The 27,571-nt window shown below is 42.5% G+C and overlaps 2 protein-coding genes and 1 long non-coding RNA gene across 5 annotated transcripts in view; 1 reads left to right on the top strand and 2 right to left on the bottom strand.

Moving 5' to 3' along the window:
• Positions 1–349: 349 nt before the first annotated feature.
• Positions 350–18,078, top strand: CASP6 (caspase 6). Its single transcript, XM_084855847.1, has 8 exons — positions 350–477; positions 8,917–8,958; positions 9,732–9,774; positions 11,625–11,774; positions 13,711–13,787; positions 15,295–15,470; positions 16,243–16,399; positions 17,529–18,078. Exons 1-8 carry the CDS (start codon positions 435–437, stop codon positions 17,765–17,767), a joined length of 927 nt encoding a protein of 308 aa, XP_084711973.1. The 5' UTR covers positions 350–434; the 3' UTR covers positions 17,768–18,078.
• Positions 8,630–18,147, bottom strand: LOC146343799 (uncharacterized). Its single transcript, XR_014792027.1, has 3 exons — positions 17,543–18,147; positions 16,358–16,627; positions 8,630–9,255 (listed from the first exon to the last, which is right to left on the bottom strand). It is a non-coding gene; the product is annotated as an uncharacterized LOC146343799 (long non-coding RNA).
• A 32-nt stretch (positions 18,148–18,179) lies between these two features.
• The window catches only part of MCUB (mitochondrial calcium uniporter dominant negative subunit beta), an 85,314-nt gene continuing 75,922 nt past the window's right edge, over positions 18,180–27,571 (bottom strand). For all 3 annotated transcript variants that reach the window (XM_084855844.1, XM_084855845.1, XM_084855846.1), the window contains exons 4-8: positions 26,815–26,919; positions 26,045–26,205; positions 24,904–25,107; positions 23,752–23,868; positions 18,180–19,345 (exon numbers count right to left, since the gene is read on the bottom strand). In XM_084855844.1, the coding sequence (XP_084711970.1) occupies positions 19,268–19,345; positions 23,752–23,868; positions 24,904–25,107; positions 26,045–26,205; positions 26,815–26,919 (665 nt within the window). In that variant the 3' untranslated portion in view covers positions 18,180–19,267. The remainder of the gene's footprint in view (positions 19,346–23,751; positions 23,869–24,903; positions 25,108–26,044; positions 26,206–26,814; positions 26,920–27,571) is intronic.

Here is a 27,571-nt window from a genome sequence, read left to right as displayed (position 1 = left end):
GTGGCCTCTTTATTACTGTTATCTTTTGCGTCGGGCGGAGGATTAAACGGTTGTGTCTGACACCAGGGAACAAGACTGGGCGAGTCCCCCTTGTCCCTTCCTGAGCAAGGAAACACGGAAAGTTCTTTCAGCAGCACAGCTGGCTGTCCAGACTGGAAAAGGTCTGGCGGGCCCAGCCTTGAAAACGGGAAGAGGCGCGCGCAACCAAACCCCGAGATGCATATTCTAGTGATGAGGGGAAAATATGGGTGGGTGGACGTGTGAGCTTGGAGGAGGAGGAGGAGGAGAGGAGGAGGAGAGAAGGGCGGGCAAGGGAGGCTGGCTGGCTGGCTGCCTTCCTGGAAGCCGCAGGAGAAGAAACGTTGACTCCAGTAGCAACTGCACCAAGCGGGGTTGCCTCTGTGCAACAGGTCGCGGAGCCCGAAGCGCCAGCCATGGAGAGCCCCCAGCGGCAGAGAAACCCCAAGAATTCCTCAGGTAAGGCGCCAGAAGGGGGCTGAACAAAAAAGGGGGCTGAACAAAAAGGACGCGCTTTTGCCCGTGGAGAAACCGAGCGGCTTTGAGGCAGGATGACTGGAGGGTTCGGTCGTTGCCCCCTTCCTCGCTCGGCTTCTCCGCCTGCATTTGCAAGAGAGCCTGTCGGCCGCTGCTCCCTGCGGTTGCCGACGGGGGCCTGGGCGTGCCGGCGGCGAGAGACGGCCTCCCTCCAAAAGGCACCCGTTAACTTGAAGGCTGTGCGCGCGGTTACTTTTCGCAAAAAAGGAAGGCCCTTGGGCCAGAGGTTTCTGCGCTTAGGCACGTCTTGCTAAAGAAAGGGACCGGGGCGCTCAATTCGAGTAAGACTATCCCAAGAAAAACTCCTCTGAGCACATGCAGAATGCTTTTTCCTCACCGCGAAATAAGCCCCCAGCTTTCGGGGACGAAGCGGTTTAAGCTTCTGCTATTTATATAGATGGAGGACGCCTTTCAGCCAATGCTGGTGGTGTGTGTATATGCTGTGAAATACATATATGGCAGTAAGCGGGGGTAAAGGTCCTTCTGGGGTTTGGCGCAAGCGGAAGGGCGCCGAGGGCATCGCTTTCTACCCTTGGGGAGAGGGGGAGAAAGCAAAACGGCTGTCCTTCCTGCAGATAAGCGCGAGCAGGGCAGCCCTTTGTTTCCACGCCCGTCCTTTGTCCTCACTTCAAGGCTGCCTTGCTTTGTTCTTTCTCCCCTTCCTGTATATCCCCGTCTGCTCCGCCCAAGTAGTCGCTGTAGTAACGTGGCCGCCGCGTCACAGCGTTTTCCATTGACCTGGAGCTGCCGGGCTCGTTCGTTATCGCTCCCTGAGGGCGGGCAAGCCCTGTGCTTTGCTAGCGAAGAGCGCCTATTATTCGCTGATGCTGCAAAGCGGTGGCTGTCAAGTTTTGACGGTAACTGGATCGAACAGACCACAAAGGCGCCACTTCATCAGGGCTGCTTCTTTGGCAGAAACAAACGCGAGTTTAACTAAAGTACATGCATGATGTATTAAGCTAGTGATTAAGCAGCCTTCCCTAACCTGGTGCCCTCCAGATGTTTTGGACTACAACTCCCATTGCAGCCAGGATGGGCAATGGTCAAGAATGCTGGGAGTTGCAGCCCAAAACATCTGGTGGGGGAAGGCAGAGTAGCAGTATGCAGTGCTGATGTGTTAATCTTTATGGTAGCAGCACCTGTTTACTACAGGTGAGACCAGCTGCATGCAGTAGAATGCACACCTACACCTCTATCCACACATCGTAACAACAATCCACACTTCTGCAAAAGTCAGAAAAATAGCATTTGTCCCTACTTGGTAATCAAATTTCTGCAAGATGTTAATGTGGTGTTGTGGGCTAAGTCCCAGTTTCCCAACTCAGCTGTGGAATCATAGAGTAGTAGGGTTGGAAGGGGCCTACATGGCCATCAAGTCCAACCCCCTGCTCAATGCAGGAATCCAAGTCAGAGCATCCCCGACAGATGGCTGTCCAGCCTCATCTTGAACGCCTCCAGTGTGGGAGAGCCCACCACCTCCCTAGGTAATTGGTTCCATTGTCGTAATGCTCTAACAGTCAGGAAGTTTTTCCTGATGTTCAGCCGGAATCTGGCTTCCTGTAACTTGAGCCCATTATTCCATGTCCTGCACTCTGGGATGATGGAGAAGAGATCCTGGCCTTCCTCTCTGTGACAACCTTTCAAGTACTTGAAGAGCGCTATCCTATCTCCCCTCAGTCTTCTCTTCTCAAGCCTCTTCTCAAGTACACACTGCTGGATGGTAACAGGCAAGATAGACTCACCCAGATTGGATATTTCAGGGTTCAATGTTCTTACAGAGCACTTCCAGCTTCATCAAGGGGTGGCATTCTTGGCCAGTTATTGCCACAGCTTCCCAGTGATGCAGTGGCTACTCCTGCTCAGTGTCACAGCCCATATGCCCCCTCCTTTTGACTGTGCATGGGCAAGAGGGAGTGCATGGACTCAGGGGGAGAGGTTGAACAAGTGGGGCAGGGCAGCAAGGAGGACTGGGTGTCACTAGGGGCTCCTGCTTCTGGTTCCTTTGCTTAGTCTGTATGGATTAAATTGAATGCATGCTTCTCCCCCCCTTGTCCATACAGCTGGCACTTAAGATAACCAGACAAACGTCACCTATATAACCTGCACATCCAGCTTGCTGCCATTGGTAGGGGGTGCATACAGGAAAAAGGTAGTGCTGTGCTGAATGCAGCCTCCTATTTTCAGGAACTTTTTCTCTCCCTGCGAAAGAGGCATTGTTTTTTCTGCCTCTTTTGCAGGCAGGGGGAGAATTTCAGAGAATTTTCTCCTTGGGGAGTGGGACAGAGTTTCCACATGCCCTTTTTTTTTTTTTAAGTGCAGGCAATTCTTGAGGGGTCTTCTTTCTATTTTTAATTAAAAACAACAAGAACCCCTGCATTTGCAGGATCCCAGGACTCTTCTCCAGCCAGAATAATGCCTATTGGAGAGGGCGAGGTCACAAGGTCTCCTGGGAGTTCAGAAAGAACTGCTGGGCTGGAGAAGAGTCCTGGGCTTCTGCAAGTGCGGGCAGTGTTTTTTTTTAAAAAAAAAAAAAATAGAAAGAAGCCCCCTCAAGAATTGCCTACACTTAAAAAGGTATGTGGAAACCCTGTCCCCCTCCCCAAAGAGAAAATTCTCACCTCTCCCAGCCTCTTTCACCAGAGTTTTTGTCTCTTCCACCTGCCAAAAATGGAAGAATCAAAATTTTTGGCACAGCACTGGAAAAAACCTCACCCGCTTTTCAGGGACGCCTCTTACAAGTTTGGTACACATGGTGGTAGAACAGGTACTTCCTATGCCTGAAAAACAAAAATACAGAAGCCGACATTGACGCTGAAATTCAGCATCGCCTAAGCTCTGCGACTGTAGCATTTTCCCGAATGAAGTGTAGGATCGGGACATTCGCAGGGAGACCAAAATGCTTGTTTACAAAGCCATTGTAGTATCAACCTTACTGTATGCCTGTGAAACATGGACCATCTATAAACGCCACTCCCAACTTCTTGAAAAATTCCACCAATGCTGCCTCCGAAAAATTCTGCAAATTACTTGGGAAGACAGACGGACTAATGTGAGCGTACTGGAAGACCTCCAGCGTTGAAACAATGATTCTCCAACATCAGCTTTGCTGGATTGGCCATGTTGTTCGAATGCCTGATTATCGTCTTCCAAAGCAGTTACTCTATTCCCAACTTATGAATGGAAAATGGAATATTGGTGGACAGCAAAAGAGATTTAAAGATGTTCTTAAAGCTATTCTAAAAAAATGTAACATAAGCATCGAGAACTGGGAAGCTCAAACTCATGAGCGTTCCAGCTGGACGTCAGCCTATATTAAAGGTGCTATGGACTTTGAAGAAGCACGAATATGGAGCGAAAGGGAGAAACGAGCTCAGCGGAAGGCACATCAAGCAAACTGTCACCATGACTGCCTTCCACCTGGAAACCTATGTCCTCACTGTGGGAAGCTGTGTAGATCCAGAATCGGCCTTTACAGTCACCTGCAGACCCACTGCTAGAGATTAATATGTTGATTGACCTATCTTCTATGAATCTGTCTAATCCTTTTAAAGAGTTATCTATATAAGTTCTATCTTTGGAAGACAATCTTACTCGGTCATGAGTGATCGCCATGATGATGCCTGCCTGGTCACAGCTTCAGTTCTGAATCGGAAAACAATGACTCATTCACAGAGAGGAATGAAATAAAGGAATAGTGTAACCCACCTAAGGCCAACCCATCTATTACAAGGGATAGGAACACTGGATGTGGAGGCATTGCTCATGGGAATTCCTACTGTTCTCCCTGTCAGTCTTCTTAAAAATATGGAGGAGGGCACAATACAAGATGTGGAAAAAGGTGTATAAGTGCCTAAAACTTCACAGAACTATATATTGAAAAGACTAATTTGTGGATTATCTATAACTTCATATGGCGCATTGTGATACAGTTATGAAATATTTTATTATTGGAAATAATGGGTTGAATCCTCAAGATCTGTGAGTGGAGGTGCACTTTCCTATCCCTGACAGTCCGCTGTCCACACCCTGAAATGTCATTCCAAAGGATTGTGGGACCCTCCTGAAAGGGGTGGGGTGGGATGGGTCAGGAGGAGGAGGAGGAGAATGAGTTGCTTAACCTTCAAATAACCCCTGCCAGCTGGGTTCGCACAATATGGGGTGGCATATTCATAATGGTGGCCAGTTCACGCCGCAGCTCCTCAAGGGTGAACTAACCCATGATTGGCTGTTGTGTCATGCAAAACGGGTCAGTGACCTGGTTTGCATATAACTCTAACTCATAGTTTATTTAGGGAGCAGTCGTATGGGGATTCGTGGCTGCCTCCGAACTTGTCTCCTCCGCACTTCTCCTGCCCTGCATTCGCATCTAGACAGCCGATTTTGGCTGTCTAGCCGCAGGAAGTCAGAGCGGGGGTGGCAGCGGCCGGATGACACATAGGATGTGTAATACTGGCATTTCTGTCTGGCCCGCCCCCGGGAATGCCCCTTTTACACCGCTCCACACTGCTCTTGCAAATGCGGGGCTGTTCTGCGCTGCCTATGAGGAAGCATGGGAGGGGGTGTGGCCATTTAGCTACTAACTAGCGGCCATAGGATTGCTCCCTTAACCTATGGTTAACCAATATTTGTTGCCCTACCAGGGGTTATCTGGCAGATGATCAAACAAACTGCAGTTTGTTTTCGTAATACATGGATTGTTTGTTTCCCTCTTCACTCGCTCCCTCCCTGTATCTCAAATGCCTTTACAGCCCTATAGTACTGGTATGTAGAGAGGTAGGATTTTTTTACCACTCTTGCCTGCCACCTCTGTAGCCTGGCAAAACAACCCACGGTTCTACATTCACACATAATGACAACCCATGGTTTAAACAACCAAGAGTTCACAGCTGGACAACAAACCATGGTTTCTCTTTCTGGGTTGTTCATGGTTAACAAACCATGGTTTGTTACCACAGTTGGGTTTGCACCTCACCATAATCCAGAATTCAACAACCCATGGGTTAAGTAAATTGTGGGTTAGCATTATATGGAAATCAGTCAGTGTGAAGGACTTTGAGTAAGTGAACTATTTATTTGAAGTATTTCTAGGTTATGATGAAACATGCATTTTACTAAAAATGAAATGTTTTGAAGATACTTATAATATTTTCATTTCTGAAGGTAAGCAGTCCTGGACCTGGTCCACATCTCAGTAGGACATGCCTTAAGAACCCCATGCCTGCTACCCTGAGATTGTTGCAGAAAGAGCTAGGTCTTTTTTTTTAAAGTCTCATTCAGTTTAATGAACAATGACTAAGCACTATATTCAACATCTTCGTTAATTTAGTTGTAATGCATTTATGTTGACATTTGTATTATGTTTTTCAAATATGAAAAATCTTTGAATCTTTTTGGGGGGTGACGGGGGGGGGGTTGGGAGAGAGAATATACAAAGTCTCAGAACCAACACAATTGTATACAGAAGCCCAGAAAGGAAGGCTGTTGTTTCATATAAACAAATTACACTTTTGTTGCAATGGACTAGTGTCATGGATCTGCCACAAAAGGTTTGTGGCACAGTCCTCAATGTGCGTGAAATGATTACTGAAGAAAGTAACTTATTTCCCGCTGCCACACACACACACACACACACACACACACACGCTGTCTTGTCTTAGAGCTGCAAGCCCCAGGCAATTAAGCATGTTGCATAGAAGTTAATTAGGATTCCAGAAAATTAAATAATGAGGTAACTGGTACCAGTAGAGAAGATACAAGCAGGTGCACAATGAATTCTGGATAACTGGCATAAAAACAATGGTCAAGATGACCTGGATGGTATCCAAAGAGAAAATGCTGTTTTAAAGCCCTGTCACTTGGGCCAAAAGTTTATTTGAGTAATGAACAGATGTGAGACTGTATAGTTCCAGGTCAAAAGTATACTTAAAGTTTTTGCTGATCAATTAATGAGCAAAAAATATTGTGTAATGTATACACATCAAAAAGTTTGATACAGACAGTCAGGGCCAGAAATAGTGGAACAAGGATAACTGTTTTGGCAGTTGGCCTCTGTACACCACCACATTGAAGTTGAAAGGAAACACACCCAGATGGGAGCCAAGTCAGGACTTGCAGCTGTAATTCAAGGGTTTTGACAAAAGTGGGGCACTAACCATTCAGGAAGGACAGCCAGTGGCATACACACACACCCATCATTGGGGGCTCATAAGTAATGGAACGAATGGTTGACAAACAGCTGCATGGCCAGGTGTGGCCTGTTTCCTGGGTACCCCATGACCAATCAAGCAGATAAAAGGCCTGGACATGGTTCTGAGTGTTACATTTGCATGTGGTAGCTGTTCACTGGAACTCCCAACATGAGGTCCAAAAAGGTGTCCATGCGAGTGAAGGAGGCCATCATTAGGCTGAGGAAACAAACCCATCAGAGAGATAGCAAAAACAGTGGTAGTGGCCCACACAACAATCTGGAACATTCTGAAAAAGAAGGGATTAACTGGCAAGCTCAGAACAGCAAAAGACCTGGACGACCATGGAAGACAACTAAAGTGGATGACCGCAGAATTCTGTTCATGGTGAAGAGGAACAGTTTCACAACATCTAGCCAGGTCAAGAATGCTCTTGAGGAGGTAGGCATGCAGTTGTCAACATCTACAGTCAAGAGATGGCTTTATGAATGTAAATACAGAGGCTTCACAACAAGGTGCAAACCACTGGTAACGTTCAAGAACAGACAGGCCAGATTAGCCTTTGCCAGCAAACACCTAAAAAAGCCTGCCCAGTTCTGGAATAAGATTCTGTGGACTGATGAAACCAAGATTAACTTGTACCAGAATGATGGGAAGAGGAAAGTATGGAGAAGGCAAGGAACAGCTCATGATCCAAAGCATGCCACATCATCTGTCAAACATAGTGGAGGCAGTGTTATGGCATGGGCATGTATGGCTGCCAATGGAACCGGGTCATTGGTGTTTACTGATGACCTGACTGCTGATAAAAGCAGCAGGATGAACTCTGAAGTGTATAGGGCTATACTTTCTGCTCAGATTCAGCCGAATGCTGCTAAACTGATAGGACACCACTTCATATTGCAGATGGATCATGACCCAAAACAGACAGCAAAAGCTACCCAAGAGTTTCTCAAGGCAAAGAAGTGGGATGTTCTTCAATGGCCAAGTCAGTCAACTGATCTCAACCCAGTAGAGCATGTTTTCCACTTACTGAAGACAAGACTGAAGGCAGAAAGACCCACAAACAAGCAGCAGCTGAAGGCAGCTCCAGTCAAGGCCTGGCAAAGCATCTCGAGGGAGGAAACTCAGCATTTGGTCATGTCCATGGGTTCCAGACTTCAGGCAGTCACTGACTGCAAAGGATTTTCATCCTGGTATTAAAGGCGATCCTTAAGTTTGAAATGATGTTGGTTTGTTCCATTCCTTATGAGCCACCAATGATGGGGGTGTGCGTATGCCACTGGCTGTACTTCCTGAATGGTTAGTGCCCCACTTTTGTCACACCCCTTGAATTACAGCTGAAAGTCCTGACCGCTTCCATCTGGGTGTGTTTCCTTTCAACTTCAATGTGGTGGTGTACAGAGGCCAATTGCCAAAACAGTTATCCTTGTTCCAATATTTCTGGCCCTGACTGTAGATGTCTAGAAAAATTTATAGACTTTGGTTTAATTGGCAAATTTGGGGTAAAGAGTTATCTTCTCAAAGGCACACATCAAAATTGATCTTATCTAGCCTGAATTGTGCACATGTAAATATTTTATGTATGTTCCAATGTTTTAAGAATGTTTAATAACAATGAAATAATTAAGACTATGAACCCTAATTTATGGAACAGTTGGTAATATTAGCAATGAGGTAACTGCTACACAAAAAGAGCACAAATATGTGCTGATTTTAGAATGCAGGAGCATCTTCTTAGAAACTCATTACACCTGTGTACATGATAACTGAATAACCTATTCGGTATTGAATAAGGGAACTTTGTACTTAGAATGAGATCTCTCATTTTTAAGCTATTAAGATTTAAGTATCTTTAGCAAAGCTCTGTTAAACAACAAGAATTTTTTAATGTCATTATATGCAAGTTTTATTCTTATGTGATGTTATAAGCATATTTGTAATAAAAAATAAATGGAACAAAAAAGATTTTCCTGTACTAATTCTTGTCAGTACAAAACCTGGATTGCAACCCATGAAACAATCCTAGGTGTACACTATGTTTAGAAATATTTAATCTGCTATTAGATGGTAAATGAGGAGTTAAATGCTCCCAAAGTACTGAACTATACAGATAGCTCAAACAAAGTCCCTAAATGGTAACACTAGGCACTAACTATATTGCTTTCTACTGTAGGAGAAATCCACGTGGACACCAAGAGTGTCTTACAATTTAAAGGTAAATTAGCATTTGTTCAAAATACAATTGGAGGCTAACTTTTCTAAGTGGCAAGAGAACAGAGAGAATGGAGGAGAAGCAAACCCTCCTCCTAGGGATATGGGGGATACTATGGAGGAGCAAAGATCCAGGGATGGATCTGATTTGGGTAGGTGAAACATTCTTCCCCCTAACCAAGGCTGGATTGTTCTGTTCTTTCCTCCTTCCAATGCATGTGTTGGATCAGTACCTCAGTCCATAGATATACACATAAAGCAGCATGTGCATGACTGCATTCAATCATCTGTGGATATTCACCTGTGGAGCAGAAAGTAGATGAAGTGAGAGTGGGCCCAAGAGTTTGGTTTTAGTTTTAAATGAGAAATACTGCTTCAGACACACTTTCAGGATTTTGACTGCATGCAAGGGTGGTACTGATTTTGTTGTATTTGTTTGGTTACTGGGATTGCAGGGGGGAAAATTGGGACTTCAATCCAGCACACAGTTATCTATTCCAAGTTCCATTCATGGCATGTACTCAAAATAGATATGTCTTTTTTTAATTGCCAATCATAGATTTTGGGGGTGGAGTTTCAGGAACACTTCCAAACTGCTAACTTACTAGCAAAGCCCTAATGGAAATATATATTTAAGTATCTTAGATGAAAGTATTTTCTAAAAAGATTGACTGCATGTTATTTATATTTGAAAATAGGCTGTTTAGTTATTTACATATGAATGCATCTTTAAGTATACAGGGCTCAAACATGTTCTGAATTATTTTCATATTACAGATGAACAGCAAAACCTCACAGAAACAGATGCCATTGATAACAGGTAAAGATCCTTGCTGTGTCAGCATGGCTGATGATAGCAGAAAACAAATGAGATGTTCTTACAGCTCTTGCTTGTCACCATAACAACCACATCCCAGTCATTCATTGGCTCTTTAAGAAGTATTATTCTGCTTCAAGGTGCTGACAATGCAAAGATAAATGTTTTAGGAGCCATCAAAACTGCTTGTTGGAGTTTTGTAACTGAATTTATTGCAGGATACAATTGCCATCAGTAATGCATTTATTCACGGAACTAAATGTATTTAAGTCAAACTATTCTTATACAGAAATATTATTTGACTTGCAAATATACATTTTGAAAATATACAAGCTGTGAAGTGAAGACCTTGCAGGATGTTAAAGCTAGACATAGGCCTGGATCAGACATAACAATTTCAGTCTAATAAAACCATGGTTAATCAAATGGAGAACAATTGTGCCTGCTGCTTTTTTCTTCCCCTTCCCTCACACAGCTTACTTTAGTACAGGGATTGGGAACTTGTAGCTCTCCAGATTTTGTTGTACTGCAACTCCCATCATCCCTCACTATTGGCTAGGGCTGATGGGAATTGCAGTCCAGCACCATCTGGAGAGCTACAAGTTCCCGATTCCTGTACCACAGTAAGCTGCGTGAGGGAAGGGGAAGAAAGAAGCAGCAGGCACAATTGTTCTTCCTCACTTCTGCTGTAGTATTTCTGGGGTTTGTTAAAACCGCAGTTTCCTTTTGTGTCCCAATCAGGAAACTGCGGTTTAACTTACAATCCTGGTTTGTAAACTGTGTTTAAACCACAGTTTGATATTTATGTATGTATGTATGTATGTACGTACGTACGTATGTATGTATGTACGTACGTACGTATGTACGTACGTACATATATTTTATGGCCACCTTTAGTGATACAACCCCCTCAAGGCAGCTAACATATTAAACCCCCAATACAATAACAGAACAGAAATCAATAAAATTAATAAACACCATTGAACATCCAGTTGAGAGAATGCTAAAATAACGGCAGCTAAAAATCTATCAATGTACAAATGCAACTCAAGAGAAAGGCAAAGAAAACAGGTAGGTCTTCCAAACTCTTTTGAAGGCCTGCAAAGTAAAAACCAGCTCTTTAAATTGGGCTCAGAAACAGACTGACAACAGTGGAGCTGATGCAATATAAGTGTCATGTGAGCCAACCACTAAACAGACACAATGGTGGTGGAGAAGTAAAATCTCTCTGTTACAGAATAAGATTGAAGATGGATAAGGCAAGGTCATCCATCACGCAGAAGCTTCTAAGCATGTTTAATTTCATTTATTACACATTCAGCCAAATGCACTTGAAAACCTTTTCAGACCTTCACACTGAATGCACAAAGGTCTTTAGAGGGGACCTTGAGGGCAGTGCTTATATATGCTCCCACCCCCCTACACAGTTTTAGCCCTGACATGTGCAGACAAATGCCTGCATAGGTCTCTAGATACACTCTTATTAGAAAATATGAAGGCAGTAATAACAGTCTGCTGAAATACTCTTGCAGTATTACCAATTTTGCTGGCTCCCAAGTAGTAAATAAGTGGCACTCAGGTTATTCACAGTAGCAAGTTGCCACAATAAGCAAGTCATAAAAGAGTTGGATTGTCAAAGAGTTCTGAGACCAACGATCAAGGAATCTGAAGTTAGCCCCCATATCTGACCCTCTTCATTGGTAATAAGATTTCGATACCTTGGCCAGGATCAAAAGTACTATTTGTACAGTTCCTCGAGTCCTAGCCATCAATCTGTTTGAACAGATTCAGGGGGGAGATGTGTATATCAGAGAGAGACTATATTTGCTAACTGAAATGCTTTATTTTTGTAGAATCCATCTCTTTGATCCAACAGTGGAGTACAAAATGAACCACAAGAGAAGAGGACTTGCTCTGATCTTCAATCATGAGAGGTTTTTCTGGCATTTAACATTACCAGAGAGACGTGGCACTCTTGCTGACAGAGATAACCTGAAACGCGGGTGAGGAGATCTTTGTTCTCTAAAATTATTTTTCACTAACTGGGGGTGGAATTCAATTCAACTTCATGTTATTTCTAAAACAAGAAAGTACTGAAGTAAGTTTTTGTTAAAGATAGATTTGTCATGGGGGACAAAGAGAACTGGTGTAGTGTGAGCTGTGAAGTCCTCAGTTCAAATGCTGCCTCAGTCATGAAGTTGCTAGTTGACCTTAGGCAAATCATAATCTCTCAGCCTTTCCCCATCTGCAAATATAGGAACAATAGAACTGAGGTAGATTATAGGGCATTTGAGTGGATCACAGAACATGTACATGAAACACTTTGAATATTCTGGAACAGTGGGGTGGAAGGTAGATCAAGATCTACTAATAGATCTTGGGGTGATTTGAAGTAGGTTGGCAAGATTATCTGAACTGCTTAATAGCAACAAAACAACTCCCTCACCCTAATTATACTGCTGAAATGAAGACTGCTTTGCCTCTTTGTGTGGAAGGATTGTGAGCGCCATTCTGTTTTTATACTCAAAACAAGTTCTGGGGCCCAGAATTCTTTAATCCTAAGGGCCAAAGTAGATAATACTTTTAAGAGGTAGTTAGCAGTTATGTCTCCCCCCCCCATTTTTATTTTAGAGTAGGCACAACATTCTTGATCCTGATTAGGACCCTATCATGGGGGCTAGGGGGGCTTTAACCCTTCCCCCCCGCACACACACTGACTGGGTTCACACAACATGATAGCCCACACTCAAGCGTTTAGTGTGGGTTGTTGTTGAAACATGGGTTATCATGTTGTCTGAACCCAGCAGCGATAACAAACTATAATTTATTAACTGTGAACAACCCACAGTTCACAGCCCAACAAACCATGGCTTCTTTTCATGGATTGCCAAGAAACCATAGTTTGTTAGTGCAGCTGGGTTCAGTCAACATGATAACCTATGTTTCAACAACCCACAGCTCAACGACAGCCCACATTCAACCTATACTCAACCCTTGAGTGTGGGTTATATTATGTGAACCCAGTCACTATGTGCGTGATCCAGATTGGGACAGGGAGGGCACATCTGCAGTTGTATTGCAAAATAGAGATCCATATACTTTATTAAACTGCTGTGCCATTCAGAGTGTAGGTTTTAATCTATAAAGCCCTTAACAGCTTAGGCCGATAACCTGAAGGACCATGCCCCTGCCCAAGTTATGCCCCTGTCAAGCTCCTGCCCAGTTAAGAGCAACTAAAAATAGCCTACTAAAGGTTACCCTGCATGCTGAGATGAGGTGGGTGACTACCAGGGAATGGACCCTCTCAGAGGTGGCACCCCAATTGTGGAATTCCCTCCCCCTGGCACTATATTTTTATTTAGACACTAGGCAAAGACCTTTTTATTCACTACGGCCTCTTAAAGTCAATTTTATTGGTGTTTTTATTACTAGCTGCTCTGTATTTGCTATTAATATCGTTACATGAATTTTATTTTATTTATGTATGTTTAATTTGTAAGCTGCTGTAGGAACTCTGGTTAATTGAAGGGTAGGTATAAAACAAAGTAAAAAATGTGAATGAATGAATGGGTCAGGCCTGTTAAAGACATTAGTAGTTGGATTCAAAGTTTGGATTCTGTGAACAGAAGCATCTTCCAAACAGAACAAGTCTTTTTCTGTCAACAGAAGGGGGTTCTTCTCTTCACTGAATGGACTCCTTGGACCCGTACCACTGGTATTAGACAGCCTCATCTTGGGATAACTTTCCTCTATTTCTTTGCCTGTCCTTACCTTGCTGTTTAATCTGTCATAAGAAATGGGTTAGTTATTAGTGTCCCACACATTTCTAAAGCTGCATGTTTAGTTGTATGTTTAGATGTTTATTCCTCTTCTCACCGTGGAGGAACGAAGTTCCAGAAAGCAATACAAGTAGTAAGATGTTGTTCTATTTATAAATAGCTTGACTGAACTTGGATTTGAAGTGAAGTGCTTTGATGACCTTAAAGCAGCAGATGTACTGCAAAACATTGGCAATGGTAGGTGACTATTGTTTGAGAGTAATTTTATCTATAATTATACTACACCTTTCCATTGAATGTGTTTAACTTTCTCAAAAAAATCCTAATATAAAAATGTTCCTAGGAAAGAGAAAAAGAATTCTTGTTACGAGTAGATTTGCTTAACTTCTTATGAACTGCTCCATTATATTGACAAGTCTATTGCTGAATGAACATTCTTTATTTTTAACAAATGAAATCCTCTGCTACTGTTGGTGACTTAATCTGGAGAGTTCCAGCAGAAATGCTAGAATGAAACTGGTTTAGAACTGTAGTTCCAAAACAGAAAGCCAGAATGTACTGGGTAGGCTCTAGGAAAATTGTGAGGTATAGAATTCCCCATAAAAAATCTCTTTCCAGTAGAAATGTCACTAAAGTCCTTACATATCTGGCTCTGAATACAAACCTATTTCACTGATAAAATTGCATCCAGACTCACTCATACTTAGAACAGACCCCTTGAACCTAATGAGACTTAATCACAACTAACTCATCCTGCTGATTTCAATGGGTCTGCTCCAAGTATGAGTAGCTCTGCATCCAACCCATAGAACTTACTTGCATGATGGTATACTGTTTCCCCAAAAAGTTCCTTGCAGTCTTGTCTTGCGATCTGAGCCAGTAGGCACCTGAGTAGGCACCTGAGCCTCCCTGGCACCTTGAATGCTGCTATGGCAAGAGCCCTGGCACAAGGGATGCTGGGAAATTGAGTTTTCCTGGGGCTTCCTAGTATGAATCTCAAATCAACTGAAAATTAGGTGTCTCAAAGGTCCTGGGATGCTATCAAAGTAGGCAGGTGGCTATTAGGGAGAGGGTCTTCTCAGTAGTGGCAACCCAGCTATGGAATAGCCTCCTCAGGCTCACCTGGTGCCTTTATGGTCTTTTCAGTCCTTATTCATCCAGGCCTTTTAAATAAATTGTGAACTTCAACTCTGGGCTCTTATTGTCTGATGTGTAATTTATCAGATCATTTGGTGCTGCTGACCTGGTTTTAAATGCTATGCTGCTCTTTGTTTTCTTCTTGTATTTCAACGCTGTATTGTATTTTAATTTCTTGTGAGCCATCCAAACATATATTATTGGACAGCCTATATAAATATAGTAAGAAAGCAGGTATATGGATGGAGGGGCGTTCTGGAGAGAGAGCATCTTTGAGAAGCCATGAGCAAGACCTTCTTGTTGGCAGTTCAGACCAGGTAAATGAGAAGGAGAAGAGACTGCTGGGCAGAGTAAAAGGAAGAATTTGTGGGGAGTGATTTATAGTGTAATGGGGCCTAATGATGCTATTGAGAGCAAAATGGGGTTCACATTTTTGAATTTAGCTCAGGATAACACAAACTCTTTTCCTTTTTTTGGAGGGGAATAGCTTGGTTCGCTCAGCCCAACTTCAAACTGAGCCAAGGAATACATTCATTGCTACTTTACCAACCATTAATTTATAAGTAACTAATTCATTTAATTAAATTGCAACATTATTATCTTGCAGTGGCCACAGGCCAGCATGAAGATGCAGACTGCTTCGTGTGCATTTTCCTGAGCCATGGAGAAGATGATCATGTTTATGCCTATGACGCTAAAATTAAGATACAGTCATTGACCAACATGTTCAGAGGAGACAGATGTCCAAGTCTAGTAGGGAAGCCAAAAATATTTATAATTCAGGTGAGATAGTGGAGCTCCTGAGTAGTAAGAGATCAAAACCAGTTTTGCTGAAAGCAAAGAAGTACACAGTTGTACATTTCATTAGGAATGTTAGGAAAATACAAGAAATGAGTGAAAACTTCAGGTGAGAGTTTATCACCACTTTAGTTTATTCTGGTCTACGAACCATAGAAGTCATACAATTCTGGTATATTAAACCAAAATAAAATGAAACACACGCAGAGAACAACACAATATAACAATCAATACATGGGAGGGGGATTCAATCGAAATCCAAAAAGACTGGACTCGGAACAACTCGGAGAAGATTGGTCTCAGAACAACAACAGAGAGTACAAGGACCAACTTATTGGCCTTGTAGGCCCCTTCCAACCCTACTATTCTATGATTCGCTGCTTTTTGCAGTTCCTGCTCTCAGTCAGGGGTGGGCAGAGAATGTCTGTTCATGATTGCCAATTTATCAGAAGTTTATTATCTCTTGTGTATCACAGAGCCACCTTAGATTTTGCCTGTGTTTTAAACATTGCCTTATATATCAAAGGGCCTCCATGATATGAGGTGTAAAAACAGGCTTTTTTCTAAAAATAATTCCAAAGTAACCTCAAGTGTTAGCTGCATTTTCCAAGCTAAGACTCAGCGATTCATAAAAAATTATTAACCTTGATATATTCAGTGCATGTGAATGAAGAGTATCCAGGTCTTTTAGAAAGGTTATACTTTGAAATGAAGTATAGCAGCTGAACACGATTCTAAACCGTTTCCCCCCCACTAGGCCTGCAGAGGAGATAAGCATGACGACCCAGTCCTTGCTCGCGATACAGTGGATAGCATAAAAGAGTCAGAAATCAATGAGACTGAAGTGGACGCTGCTGCAGTATATACATTACCTGCTGGTGCAGACTTCCTCATGTGTTACTCTGTAGCAGAAGGTAAAATTCAGTTTTATATTTCTGCTGAACTTAACTGGTGATTACTTGAAGGAAGTATTTATCTTAACTCACAAAATAAGGAGACAATTTCCTTGAAGTTAGCCTCTTTGCACATTTGTATTGGTTTGTTGTGCAAGGATGCACGTTTTATTTCATACAGATGTATGTAAATATCAGCACTGGCTATCAAGCTTTTGAGGGGCTGCAATCCAAGCCTTTATGCATTTTCTAAAGGAAAGAAAGATAAGAACTGATTCCTCCATGAAACGAAACAATGAGACCACAGCAGGTAGAGAAGGCAAGAGTTCACAATCCAACAACAAACCATGGGTTCTCTTCCTGTGTTGTTTGTGGTTAACATTCCATAGTTAAACTGTAGTGCAAGGTTTGCACATAATGACAACCCACAATTCAAAGACAGCCCATACTCAAGGTTGTCGTTATTTGTAAACCAGGCCTCTGAAAGAACACAGGAGGGAGGAACGGGTCTTCCCTGGTTAGCTCTGACCACAAGTTCACGCTGCCCAGCCCTGGCCTCCAATCATGCATACAGTGTGAACATCTGCACTGAAGAAGCCTTTGGGAATGCAGCTGTACATGTGGCGTTTTCCATGTGGTCATATTGGATGGGAGCCTTCACATGCATAGCTATATTGGAACCCCTCTTGCAGATGTTTGCATTGATGCCCAGGGGAGGAGCTAGTCAGCACTCTATGGGCAGGGATAGTTGTCACCATATTGGTCTCGGTTGGCGAGGTAAGGATTTTATGAATTTCTCATACAATAAGACACATTTGCCTCTATTCTTCCTGCTGGCATAGGGAGGTCCAACATGCACTTGTCTTAGAGGGACTCCCTCTTCAAATGGTAATGCCTTATTTCTTCACTTCAAAACGTGGTAAGCCAGCTGTGCTGTGTTTGGAGGCCCCCCTGCTAATTCTGCTGTGTGGAGCCTTGGATTTCTGCCCTGATAGCTGCGCTGGATTCTCAGTTTCCCCAAAGCAGTGAATTAGATGTAGGTATCACCTAGGCTACTCATAGCTAGTTAAGAATATTGAATGCAAGTTCAGAGCGAAGGCTAATCTCTCAACACTATGAAGACTTAGTATTCTTTTTCCCCCTCCAATAGGGTACTATTCTCACCGTGAGACAGTAAATGGTTCTTGGTACATTCAAGATCTGTGTGAGATGATAAGAAAGCATGGTTCTTCCCTGGAGTTCACAGAGCTGCTGATGCTGGTTAACAGGAAGGTGTCTCACCGCAGAGTGGATGTGTGCAGGGATATTCATGCTCTAGGAAAAAAACAGATTCCTTGCTTTGCATCAATGTTAACTAAGAAGCTGTATTTCCGCCCAAAGTCTAAGTAGCGTGGGAAAGCAGTAACAAGTCCTTTTTGTTTTTGCTGTAGAGGATTTATCAAACCAAACTCACAAGACACTTGAAATATAAGGTAGAATTAGACTGCAATCCTATACCCATTTACCTGGGAAAAAGTAAACATGTATAGGATTGTGCTGTAAAATGTTCAGTTAGTGTGCACTGTTTAAGTTTGCCTAAAATCACACCACTACTGACTTCTTGGTCAATTAAGACTATTTGCAAAATTACGAAATGGAAAGTCTCATGAAGTAAAATTACAACCAGCAAGGAGATTTTTTCCCTGCTGACAACTTTGAAACGTGGCTTCAAAATCTGGAACTTGTCAACAACATTGAAAATAGAAATTCAAAATAGAAATTTTACATTGACAGATTTGACATGAAATAACATTTCAGGCTTAAATACTTTTTTTTTTTAATGTACTGTATTTGAAATTGATTCGAAATCAACATTATGCTGGCCTCAGGGAGTTTTGGAAAATAAAGTCAGCAGTGACATTTGAGTAATAAAGGTAGAATTGACCAATTTTTTACTACCTTCAAGTTTGCACTAAGTTACTGTTTGTAGCACATTTTGTAAGTGAGATCTTGTACTTTTAAACATTTTGGTGGTTTTGTTTATACATATGCAATAATCATGTGGGGATCACTTCCCTAATCTACTGTGCGGAACTGACCTCCTCTCCCCTTCCCTTCACCAAATACCATCTGAATTCTGTTAGACCCAGTTGTGCAACCCTCACTGACATTGCTGGATCATTCACAACTCCTGGCATCCCATCTGTAGCTGTGAATTGTTGAGACTGGTTTAAACCATCACAGGCAGCACCAACCATTTTTAAATAGGTGTCTGGGACATGCAGTATCTTGGCTCCCAGTGTGCCTGAGGTTTGCCAGGTCTTAGCTGCCTGGCCTGATGCTGGAGGGGAGCATGTCAGTGCAGATGAGTTATGCCCATAGGTCCTGCTATCATAAATTTAACAAGACATTTTGTACATTGTATGTCCATAAATCACTGTAGCCTCGGAAAAAGCCTGTGTATGTTTTTGTTTTTTCTTTTACGTAAGACCTTGATGAGAAAACTCAAACCAAACCAAAACTGTAATGTATTTTTATTTACCTTATTATGAAAATTACATTCAACTAGAGAAGGCCCAGAGCAAAATAAACTTTTTTTTTAAAAAAGTTGTCTTTTGTTTCATCAAGAATGGATTAGAAATCCAAGAGTTACGACCATTTGTTCATTTTTTAAATTTTGAACTGTGTTAAGGAATAAAATATATACATGGAGAGTCTGAATTTCTTTGTAAAACGTGAAAAAGAAATCCTAGTTATCAGAAAGTTTTAAACCCAATATTTATTGAGGATTTCCTCACCCCTACCACTTCAAATAACAACAAAATAACCGCTATGTTGGTCCAAAATATCCAATTTCTAATCTTTTGAGGCAACTCAGGAAGACTAATACATTTACAAGTATGTAAAAAATTAACGTTTGCCATTTATTTCTTGGATTGGAAGGCGTAACTGTAAGGGGTTCTTCAGCCGTTTCAAGGAATCTTCCACCTGTTAGAATGAAAAAGGGAAAAAACCATTGGTGAGCTTGTAGTTTTCAGTTCCTTTCAGCCTCCTGACATAGCCTGTTGTGTCTTGCTTGACAGATGCCCTTCTGATGCTAAGCATACAGTATCTGGCATTCTGTTGACATTAAGGGTGGTGCAGTAGGTAGAGTGTAGGACTAGGACTGGGGAGAACTGGGTTCTAGTCCCCGCTCAGCCATGAAACTCACAGGGTGGCTTTGGGTCAGTCACTGACTCTCAACCAAACCTACCTCACGGAGTTGTCGTGAGGATGAAATGGAGAGGAGGTAGGTCATGTGCACCAGCTTGGGCTTCTTGGAAGAAAGGTATGAAACTACATCAGGGGTGGGGAAGGTGTGGCCCTCCAGATGCTGAACTACTATCATCCCTCACCATTGGCTATGCTGGCCCTGAACTGCATGTTACAAGGTATAACAAGGGGTTTCCATATCCATAGGGCAAGGAACTTGCAGGAAGAAAATCAGTGCATGAGAAGGGTATTGACTCTTTCCCTGCTTCCTGAATCGTCCCTGCATCCTTATCCTTGGATTGTTTCCTACCTCTCCTATCTCTGAGATTGGAAGTATGTCTGCTTGAAGGAAAAAATACTTAGGGTAAGGGATGAGAGGAATAATAATTGCGTGGACCCTTCTAGACAATCATATTCAAACCAATTCTTCCCTGCATATGGCCCCTGACAAACATGAATTATGGGAATGGCTTTTTTGCTGGTATAACATATGGTTCTGCTAGCAGAAGTATAAATTAACCAAACTTCTGGGCCAGCTTGGGGAAAATGAGATTAGATGCAAGTGTTGATTTAAGTGCATCCAACTGTCAGTATAAACGTACCCCAATTATTTGCCTCTTCAGGCCATTTTGCACATTACACCCATGTACGAAATGAATTTCCCTCGCAGGCAATTTATATGTGGGCTTCCTGAATTTCTAAAAATCTCAGTGTGTATATGCATTAGGAAGCGGTGACAAATTTTAGGATCAAAGCATACAAATAAGTCTCTGCACAGAAGTGGGAGAAAACAATTTATACAGCCACATTAAAGCAACAGACAAAGAGCAAATCATCTTGAAATAAGGGACAACATGAAAGTGAGATCTGGAAGAATGTTAGAAGTAGTCACTTTATGGCATCAAAAAGCAATAGGCTAACAAGCTGCACAAACCTAGTGAGCAAGCCAGAAAAGTCTCTGAAGGGGCAATGTCCAAAGCAATCCAAATCTTAGATTTTGAAAGGGTATTGAAGAGGAAAACCACTTAATAATTTAGCATCAGAAAAACTGTACTGAAAAAAGAAGTCAGAGGCACATAAGAAGCTGCCTTATAGTATGTAGCACGGTAAGTCCATCAAGCTCAGTGCTGTTGACCCTGACTGGCAGCACCTCTACAGGGTTTCAGGAAAGATCCTTTCCTAGCCCTACTGGGAGATGCCAGAAATTGAACCAGGGACCTTCTGCATGCAAAGCTGGTGCTCTACCCACTGAGAATACTCACATTCCTTTCTTCCAAAATTTAAATATGTTGACAAATACATACCTAACAGCAACCAGAATAAAAGATACTGCACACTAAAAGCTGGCAGGAAACAACTAGGTGCTACTTTTATTTCAATGGGCTTTTAATGTGTGTCTTCAATTTCTGGCAAGGCACACAAAAAAGGGAATCTGACTAATTTCAACTGGGAGAGCATTCCAGAGCTGCACCAGCAGCACCACAGAAAAGGCTCTGTTTCTCATGCGCACTTGCCAAACATCTTGAGACAGCACTGAGAGCTAGGCCTTTAACACTGATCCGGATTACTGGGCAGGCTTATAAAGGGAGCAGGCAGTCCCTAGGGCAGCCTTTCCCAACCTGGTACCCTCCAGATGAGTTGGGCTGCAATTCCCATAATTCCCAGCCAGGACTGGGAATTACAGAATCTGGAGGACACCAGGTTGAGGAAGACAGCCCTAGGGTAACCTGGTCCCAAGCTATTTTGGATTTTAAAGACTACACAACTAGCACTTTGAGTTAAGCCTAGAAGCAAATGGAGTAAATACAAGGCTGGAGTAATATACTCTATCCTGGGTGTGTCAGACAGAAATCTGAGTGCTGCATTTTGGACAGACTGAAGTTTCTGGACTGTTTTCAAAGTGCATTACAATAAATGAAGCATAGTTGATTGAAGTCGCATCTGCCTTTTCCGTGGCATATTAGCCGAAGTTGATAAAAGGCACTCCTGGCTAATGCCACCCTCTGAACATTCAGGGAAACTGTTGGATCAAGGAGTACTCCCAAGCTATCTACCTGTGCCTTCAAGAGGAGTGCAACCCTATACAGAACGGGTTGAACCACTTTGCCTAGATCACCAGGGTTCTTGATTAATAGTACCTCCATCTTCTCTGAATTAAGTTTCAGCTTGTTAACCCCCATCCACTCCTGAGCTAAGCACCCATTTATCATTTTTACTGCCTCCCTGGAATTGAAAGATGGGAATGAGATAGATCTGTGTGTCATCTGCACATGGGTGTCATCTCAGCCCAAGCCTCCAGATGAACGCACACAGCCGTTTCATGTAGGTATTAAAAGGCGTGGGAGATGGTGGAATCTTGAGGCACCCTATAGGCTAAAAGTCACAGGGTAGAACAGCAATCTCCAAGCACCACCCTCTGGGCCTGGCCTTCTATAGAGGAACGGAACTACTGAAGCGGGGCATCACATAAACTCATTCCAGCCATCAGGATTCCATGGTGAATAGTACTGAAAGCTGCTGAGAAATCCAGAAGAAATCAGCAGGGTAGCGCTTCTGTCCATCTCCTGATGCAGCTCACCCAATGGGGCTTTTCTGCACCAAAACTAGGCATAAGATTTGTCTAGAACAGATCCAAATATTCAGTTTTATTCAGAAAACCCTGGAACGGAGCTGCACCCATGCACTCAGACACCTTACTAAAAAGATTGTATACAGGACAATCGCTAGTAATACTGCCAGGGTCAACCATAGATTTCGTTAGTCACCACCACAGTTTCCTTCAGAACTTAGGAACTACTCCCTCTGGAAGGGAGGCAGAGACTACCTTCAAGACCCAGTTAGGGAGCCAAGATGGACAAGGGTCAGGCATACACATTGTTGATCTCACTTCTCCAAGGAATCTGTCCACATTTTCAGTGTCAATAATCTGAAAGGTATCCATGAAAGTTTGAGCTGAATGTCCCACAGCATCCTCCACCCTTGTTTCAAAAGTGTACTTCCAATGGATGCAAGCAATGTTATTTGCAGAATGTCTTGCAAAATGGTCGCAGCAGGTCAAAGGTGGTTCTATCACTTTTCCACCTTGGCTAGATTATAAAAAGGCCTTTCATTACCCAGAAGAGCACCGCTGGATGGCACTGAGCAGATGCAATGGTCGTGATGATGGTGATGTAAGACTTTCAGATTTCAAATTCAATTAGCCACCATGGATCAGCCACCCATCTCTTCAGATATGTCTCAAATTTGAAAAATGAGGTAGCAACAGGAAAGAGCACAGAAAGATAGGACACACAATAATTGGATAATGATGTGTTGTGCTAAATCCACAGCACTCCTGGCAGTCACATAATGAGTGTACCATGTAGGATGGCACAATTCCCATCCTGGCTGGTAGATCTGGAGAAGCGCCTACTGCCAGCAGGATTAGGTCTATGTGTCTACATGTAAAACAGACTCAATGCTTTGCCAGGTTTATTATCCTGACTACACCTGATCCCTATGGTGATCTGTCACCAGTTGGGGTGCGGGGAGGAAAGCAGGCAGCTCTGTGATTTGTCCTCTCTTTTGCAGCTAGCACATTCTGAGTGCAAGTTGTAGCTGAACAGCAGCAACACTGAAGTCTACAGTTCAAGTAATTCTCAATGGATTAGAAGGTTTGAGTGGATCGGGACTAGCAAGGTCAACAGTATTCATTTTGTTTTAAAACCTACTGAAGTAGTTTCCATTAGCTTTTGCAGACAGCAAGGCAGATAAGGTTTGTTTATTTTGGAGCTGGAGGGTTTTCCATTTCTCATCCCCTCGACACTAATTACCGCTGCTACAGCAGATGGGAAGGGAACCAATGCCCATTCTTGCAATGTAACATGATTTAATTTCTCTGTCTAGAGGTTGAGAGTATGTACTTGAAACACACTTTTCCAAAGAAAACTGATAAAGTTAGCTAGACAATACTGTTTTCTATGGAGAAGAGGGGACAAGGCTGGCATTACATTTTCTATTAAGGGGAGGGGGGTGAGTTGGCAGCCAAAACTACAAATACTTGAGCTTCAAAACATTTTGAAGCCACTTCTCAATTAACTCTTACTGGATAAATGTAAACATCTTGACTGAAAGTGTGTTATGAAAGTGTGTTATGCAACTACCTCTGCAAGTTCCTCTTTCAATTTGTTGTACTGATCCACATTGAAGTTCTGGTTTTGTGATTTCCGATGAAAGTAGCGGAGGAATTGCCTGTCCCGGGCATCTGGGTAAATATAATCCTGAGTAAGAAAGGAAAAAGAAAAACAATAAAGTACTTTGAAATCTCCAGCTGGAACATGATAGCTGTAAAACTTTTACATTTTTTTTTTTTGCAGCTGTAGTAATTAAGGAAGGTGGAGAAAACTTTTTCAAATTTTAATTTAGATTTCAAGCGCAACCCTCCCCCTTAAAAAAAAGAAAACATACAATGCACCAAACTGTCCCAATTCCATAATGCTGACCCAAACAGAAAGATCTCAGAACACTTCTAAAAAGGTAGTAAGGAATCGTTTGCATCAGGTGTCTGCAACCTGGTGCCCTCCAGATGTGTTGTAGTACAACTCCCAGAACAACTACACAACTCTGGGAGTTATAGTTCAACATATCTGAAGGGCATCAAGTTGGGGAAGGCTGATTTACATGGTAGTTTTATACATGGAAATAATCACCATGATTCTTGAATGTTAGCATGTCCTGAACAAAGTCAGAAAACCAAGCGGCCTATAAATATTTGAATAATAAAATCTGTGAGGCAGCCGCTGAGAGAAGTCCTCAGGTTTCCACATAATATGGATGAGATGCGTTGTATAGTTAGGTGGGCATCTCTTGGCTGACTGTGGATATGGTGAAAGGCAGATGATCCTTCAGACCTATAGGGTAAAATTCAATGTAAGTCCTACTTAGAGAAGACCCATTGAAATGAAGGGGGCTTAAGTCATGACTAACTTAAGTCCCATTCATTTCAATAGGTCTACTCTATGTAGGACTTATGTTGGATTTTTCTCATAGAACCCTAGGCACTGAAGCTTTATAGGTCAAATAAACACCTGGAATTGTACCCATAAAACTACAGGGAGCCAGTGGAAACTGGTAAAACAGAACACTCTATGCACTAGCTTGCAATCAAAAGGATGCCTTGCTAGGTATCCTTGTCAGGATACTTTAAACGCCTCACAAATATATCCTTGAAGACTCTTGACCAAGTATACAGATTATGGCAATACATTTTTCTGTGTATATTACTGCTCCAAACATGTTGATTTAATGAGACTCACCTGCTTAGTAAGTACAAAGTAAGCGTAGAATGCCATAGCACTTCCATAGGTGATAAAATATGTGACAGGCTCCATAATATCCCATGAATACACCCACCAAGTAAGCCAAGCCAAGGCTCCACCTTGAGTCGACATTAAGGCTAAGCCAATCCATAGAAGACGAGAAGTCTTAGCATCAACATCTGCAGTAATTCCAGCTTTCACCTAGGAAGAGAGAACCTATGTTATGCCCCAAAGAAACAGCAGTGCTCAAGTATGTTCCTCTCCCACATATTACATTGTATTTAGATGTTTATTAAACAAATCTATCCTTCCAAGAGGGGTTTGGAGTTCACCCAGCCACATTCAACTAATTTCCTGGACGAAGAGTGGAGGAGATTCAAATGGTGAACTCTGACACCCAGAGATACTGTTTTTAGGGAAGCCACCTCACAGCAGGAATTATGACAATTCTTTGGTCTTTAAGACGTTCTTGTTTAGTCTTCTAATGATTGTTGGACAAGAATGTTTGGCTTTGTAGACCTTACATCTGATCCAGCAAATCAGTTCTAGTGTCTTAGGGTGCAATCCTATGGGGTGCGCCCCCATTAGACGGAAGCCTCTAAATTGGGAGGCTTCTGAGTATCCAATGCCCTGCTAGGCTACTGCCAGCAGGGTGGGAGGAGCGACAGAGGTGATTGACCCCATCAATCACCTCTCTATCTTCCTGTTGTTTCATTTTCCTCTAGACAGGCTTCTGAGCCCATCCAGAGGAGGCACACTGCCAGAAGTGGGGCTAGGGCTGGAGAGACCATAGGATTCATTGTATCCCAGCCTCTCCTCTCTCCTCCCTGCCCTCCAGAACTCTCCCTTTCAGACTTCTACAAGGGTCTCCGACGCCGCTTTTGCGATCTTGGAGAACAGGTGCCGGGGTTCTTTCCATGGCAGCTGCAACGGGGCAGGGACAGGATCGGATTTTGGAGTCCCCCTTCTGAGATCAAAGCAGTGTCTATGGCCTTGGAAGGGGGACTCAAAAAAATCCTATGGCCCATGGGATGCTCTCCAGGGACCACAGGATTGCTCTCTTAATGATTTACCAGATGAAATAATCAACTTGCTAGATTCCTATAAGATAGAATTTATTAAGAAATATTTTCCATACCTGCTCTAGAGGCAGCAGTTCTTCTCTCAGAAGTTCCATTTTTTGCATTAATTCCCTCTCTCTCCTTGTCTGATGGTCTTCTAAATGAAGCGCTGCAAATAATCTATGAACCATGAACTTGACATCTTCTATCTCTGTAACATGTTCTGTGCTCATTTTATCTGAAAGGAGAATGAATTTGGGAGCCACTATAACCAAAGAAGCTTTTGGGACTCCTGAACTTCCATACCCTTCCTAAAGATATGGTGGTCTATTTGACAATGTACAGGTACTATTTTCCAGAAGGCTGAAGTGGTCAATGCTACCTAAGAACCTATTACCATTTCTCCTTCTGCCACTACGTAACCTCTAATTTAGCTCAGAAGAATGCAAACTGAGCAAGGTTATGCAAAAACAAGAACACTTGCATGCATTTCAGTTGCTCTCGTTTAATTTAAAGGGCAGAAATTAAGCTTTCTTGGCAAAGGCAAGAAACAGCTCTCTAATCATAATCATCATTTTAGAGCACAGTGACTAGTTTCAAAGCTTGTTTATGAGACGATTAAAAGAAAACAAAAGCCAACTTTGACTGTTTGGGGATTTAAGGCTGCAGTTTCTAAACCTAACTTGAGAGTAAACTCCCATGGAACTCAATGGGGCTAACGTCTGAGTAGACATGCATATGACTGCATTTTAGTTAGTTTCTATTTTTAAAGGAATGGATTTTAAATGTTTAATAATTTCAGTCCTAAGTCTCCAGACCATTTTGGGATGGCCATGGAATTTTGTACCTTTTTGTGGAGGGCATACTCTATATTCTTCACCATTGATGACAAGTTTAAAGTCATTCATCAACAGAACCTCCATCAACGTTGAAGTTGAAATCACACTACCATCTGCAGGAGAAAATGAATGAAATGAAATACTAGTAATAAAAAGCTACATTTATTTTATCTGAAGTATCATTGTTAGGTTGATCTCAGGCAATGAAATTCAACATAGGCAATGTTTACTACACCAATATCTATCAAAATGAGTGCATGCATGGCAGCCGCATGTCTAGTTGTCTCCTCTACCGCATCGTGTCTAGTGAAACCCTTAACATGACATTACATCTTCAAGCCAATTCACGTTTCCCTCCCAGAACCAGTAACAGCTTCAGTGTGCGTGCGCATGTGTGCACGGGCATGCATGATCATAATTTTCAGTGGGATCACAGCATGGAGAGGCAGAGTTCAACAATGCCTCCAGTCCTACTCCTTTGGCCTGTGGCTGCAGAAATAAAGTTGAAAATGGCTGATTATGTTTTGCTAAGCATTAGGAGCACAGGAAACTGCCTTATGCCAGGTCAGACTGTTTGTCCAGCTAGTCCAGTTTTGCCTACTCTTGAGTCTCTTAATGGCAGTGACCCGCCAGCAGAGATCCTTCCCATCACCTGCAACCTTATCTTTTTAACTGGAGACGTCAAGTATTGAAAAACCGGGACCTTCAACAAGCAAAGGATGTGCTTTACTACACAACAGGAATGTACCCATATTGCTTCAAAGT

This window comes from Heloderma suspectum, chromosome 5, assembly GCF_057233095.1.
Source record: "Heloderma suspectum isolate Gila_16-S chromosome 5, 16-S_ref, whole genome shotgun sequence".
NCBI classification, from domain to species: domain Eukaryota; kingdom Metazoa; phylum Chordata; class Lepidosauria; order Squamata; family Helodermatidae; genus Heloderma; species Heloderma suspectum.
Note: the sequence above shows the minus strand (reverse complement) of the source record. Positions and strands in the feature narration are given on the sequence as shown.

Coding starts and splice junctions, on each gene's coding strand:
- CASP6 (XM_084855847.1), top strand. CDS start 435: ATGGAGAGCCCCCAGCGGCAGAGAAACCCCAAGAATTCCTCAG. Junction 13,788..15,294: donor ACTGCAAAACATTGGCAATG/GTAGGTGACTAT, acceptor ATTATCTTGCAG/TGGCCACAGGCCAGCATGAA. Junction 15,471..16,242: donor CAAAAATATTTATAATTCAG/GTGAGATAGTGG, acceptor CCCCCCCACTAG/GCCTGCAGAGGAGATAAGCA.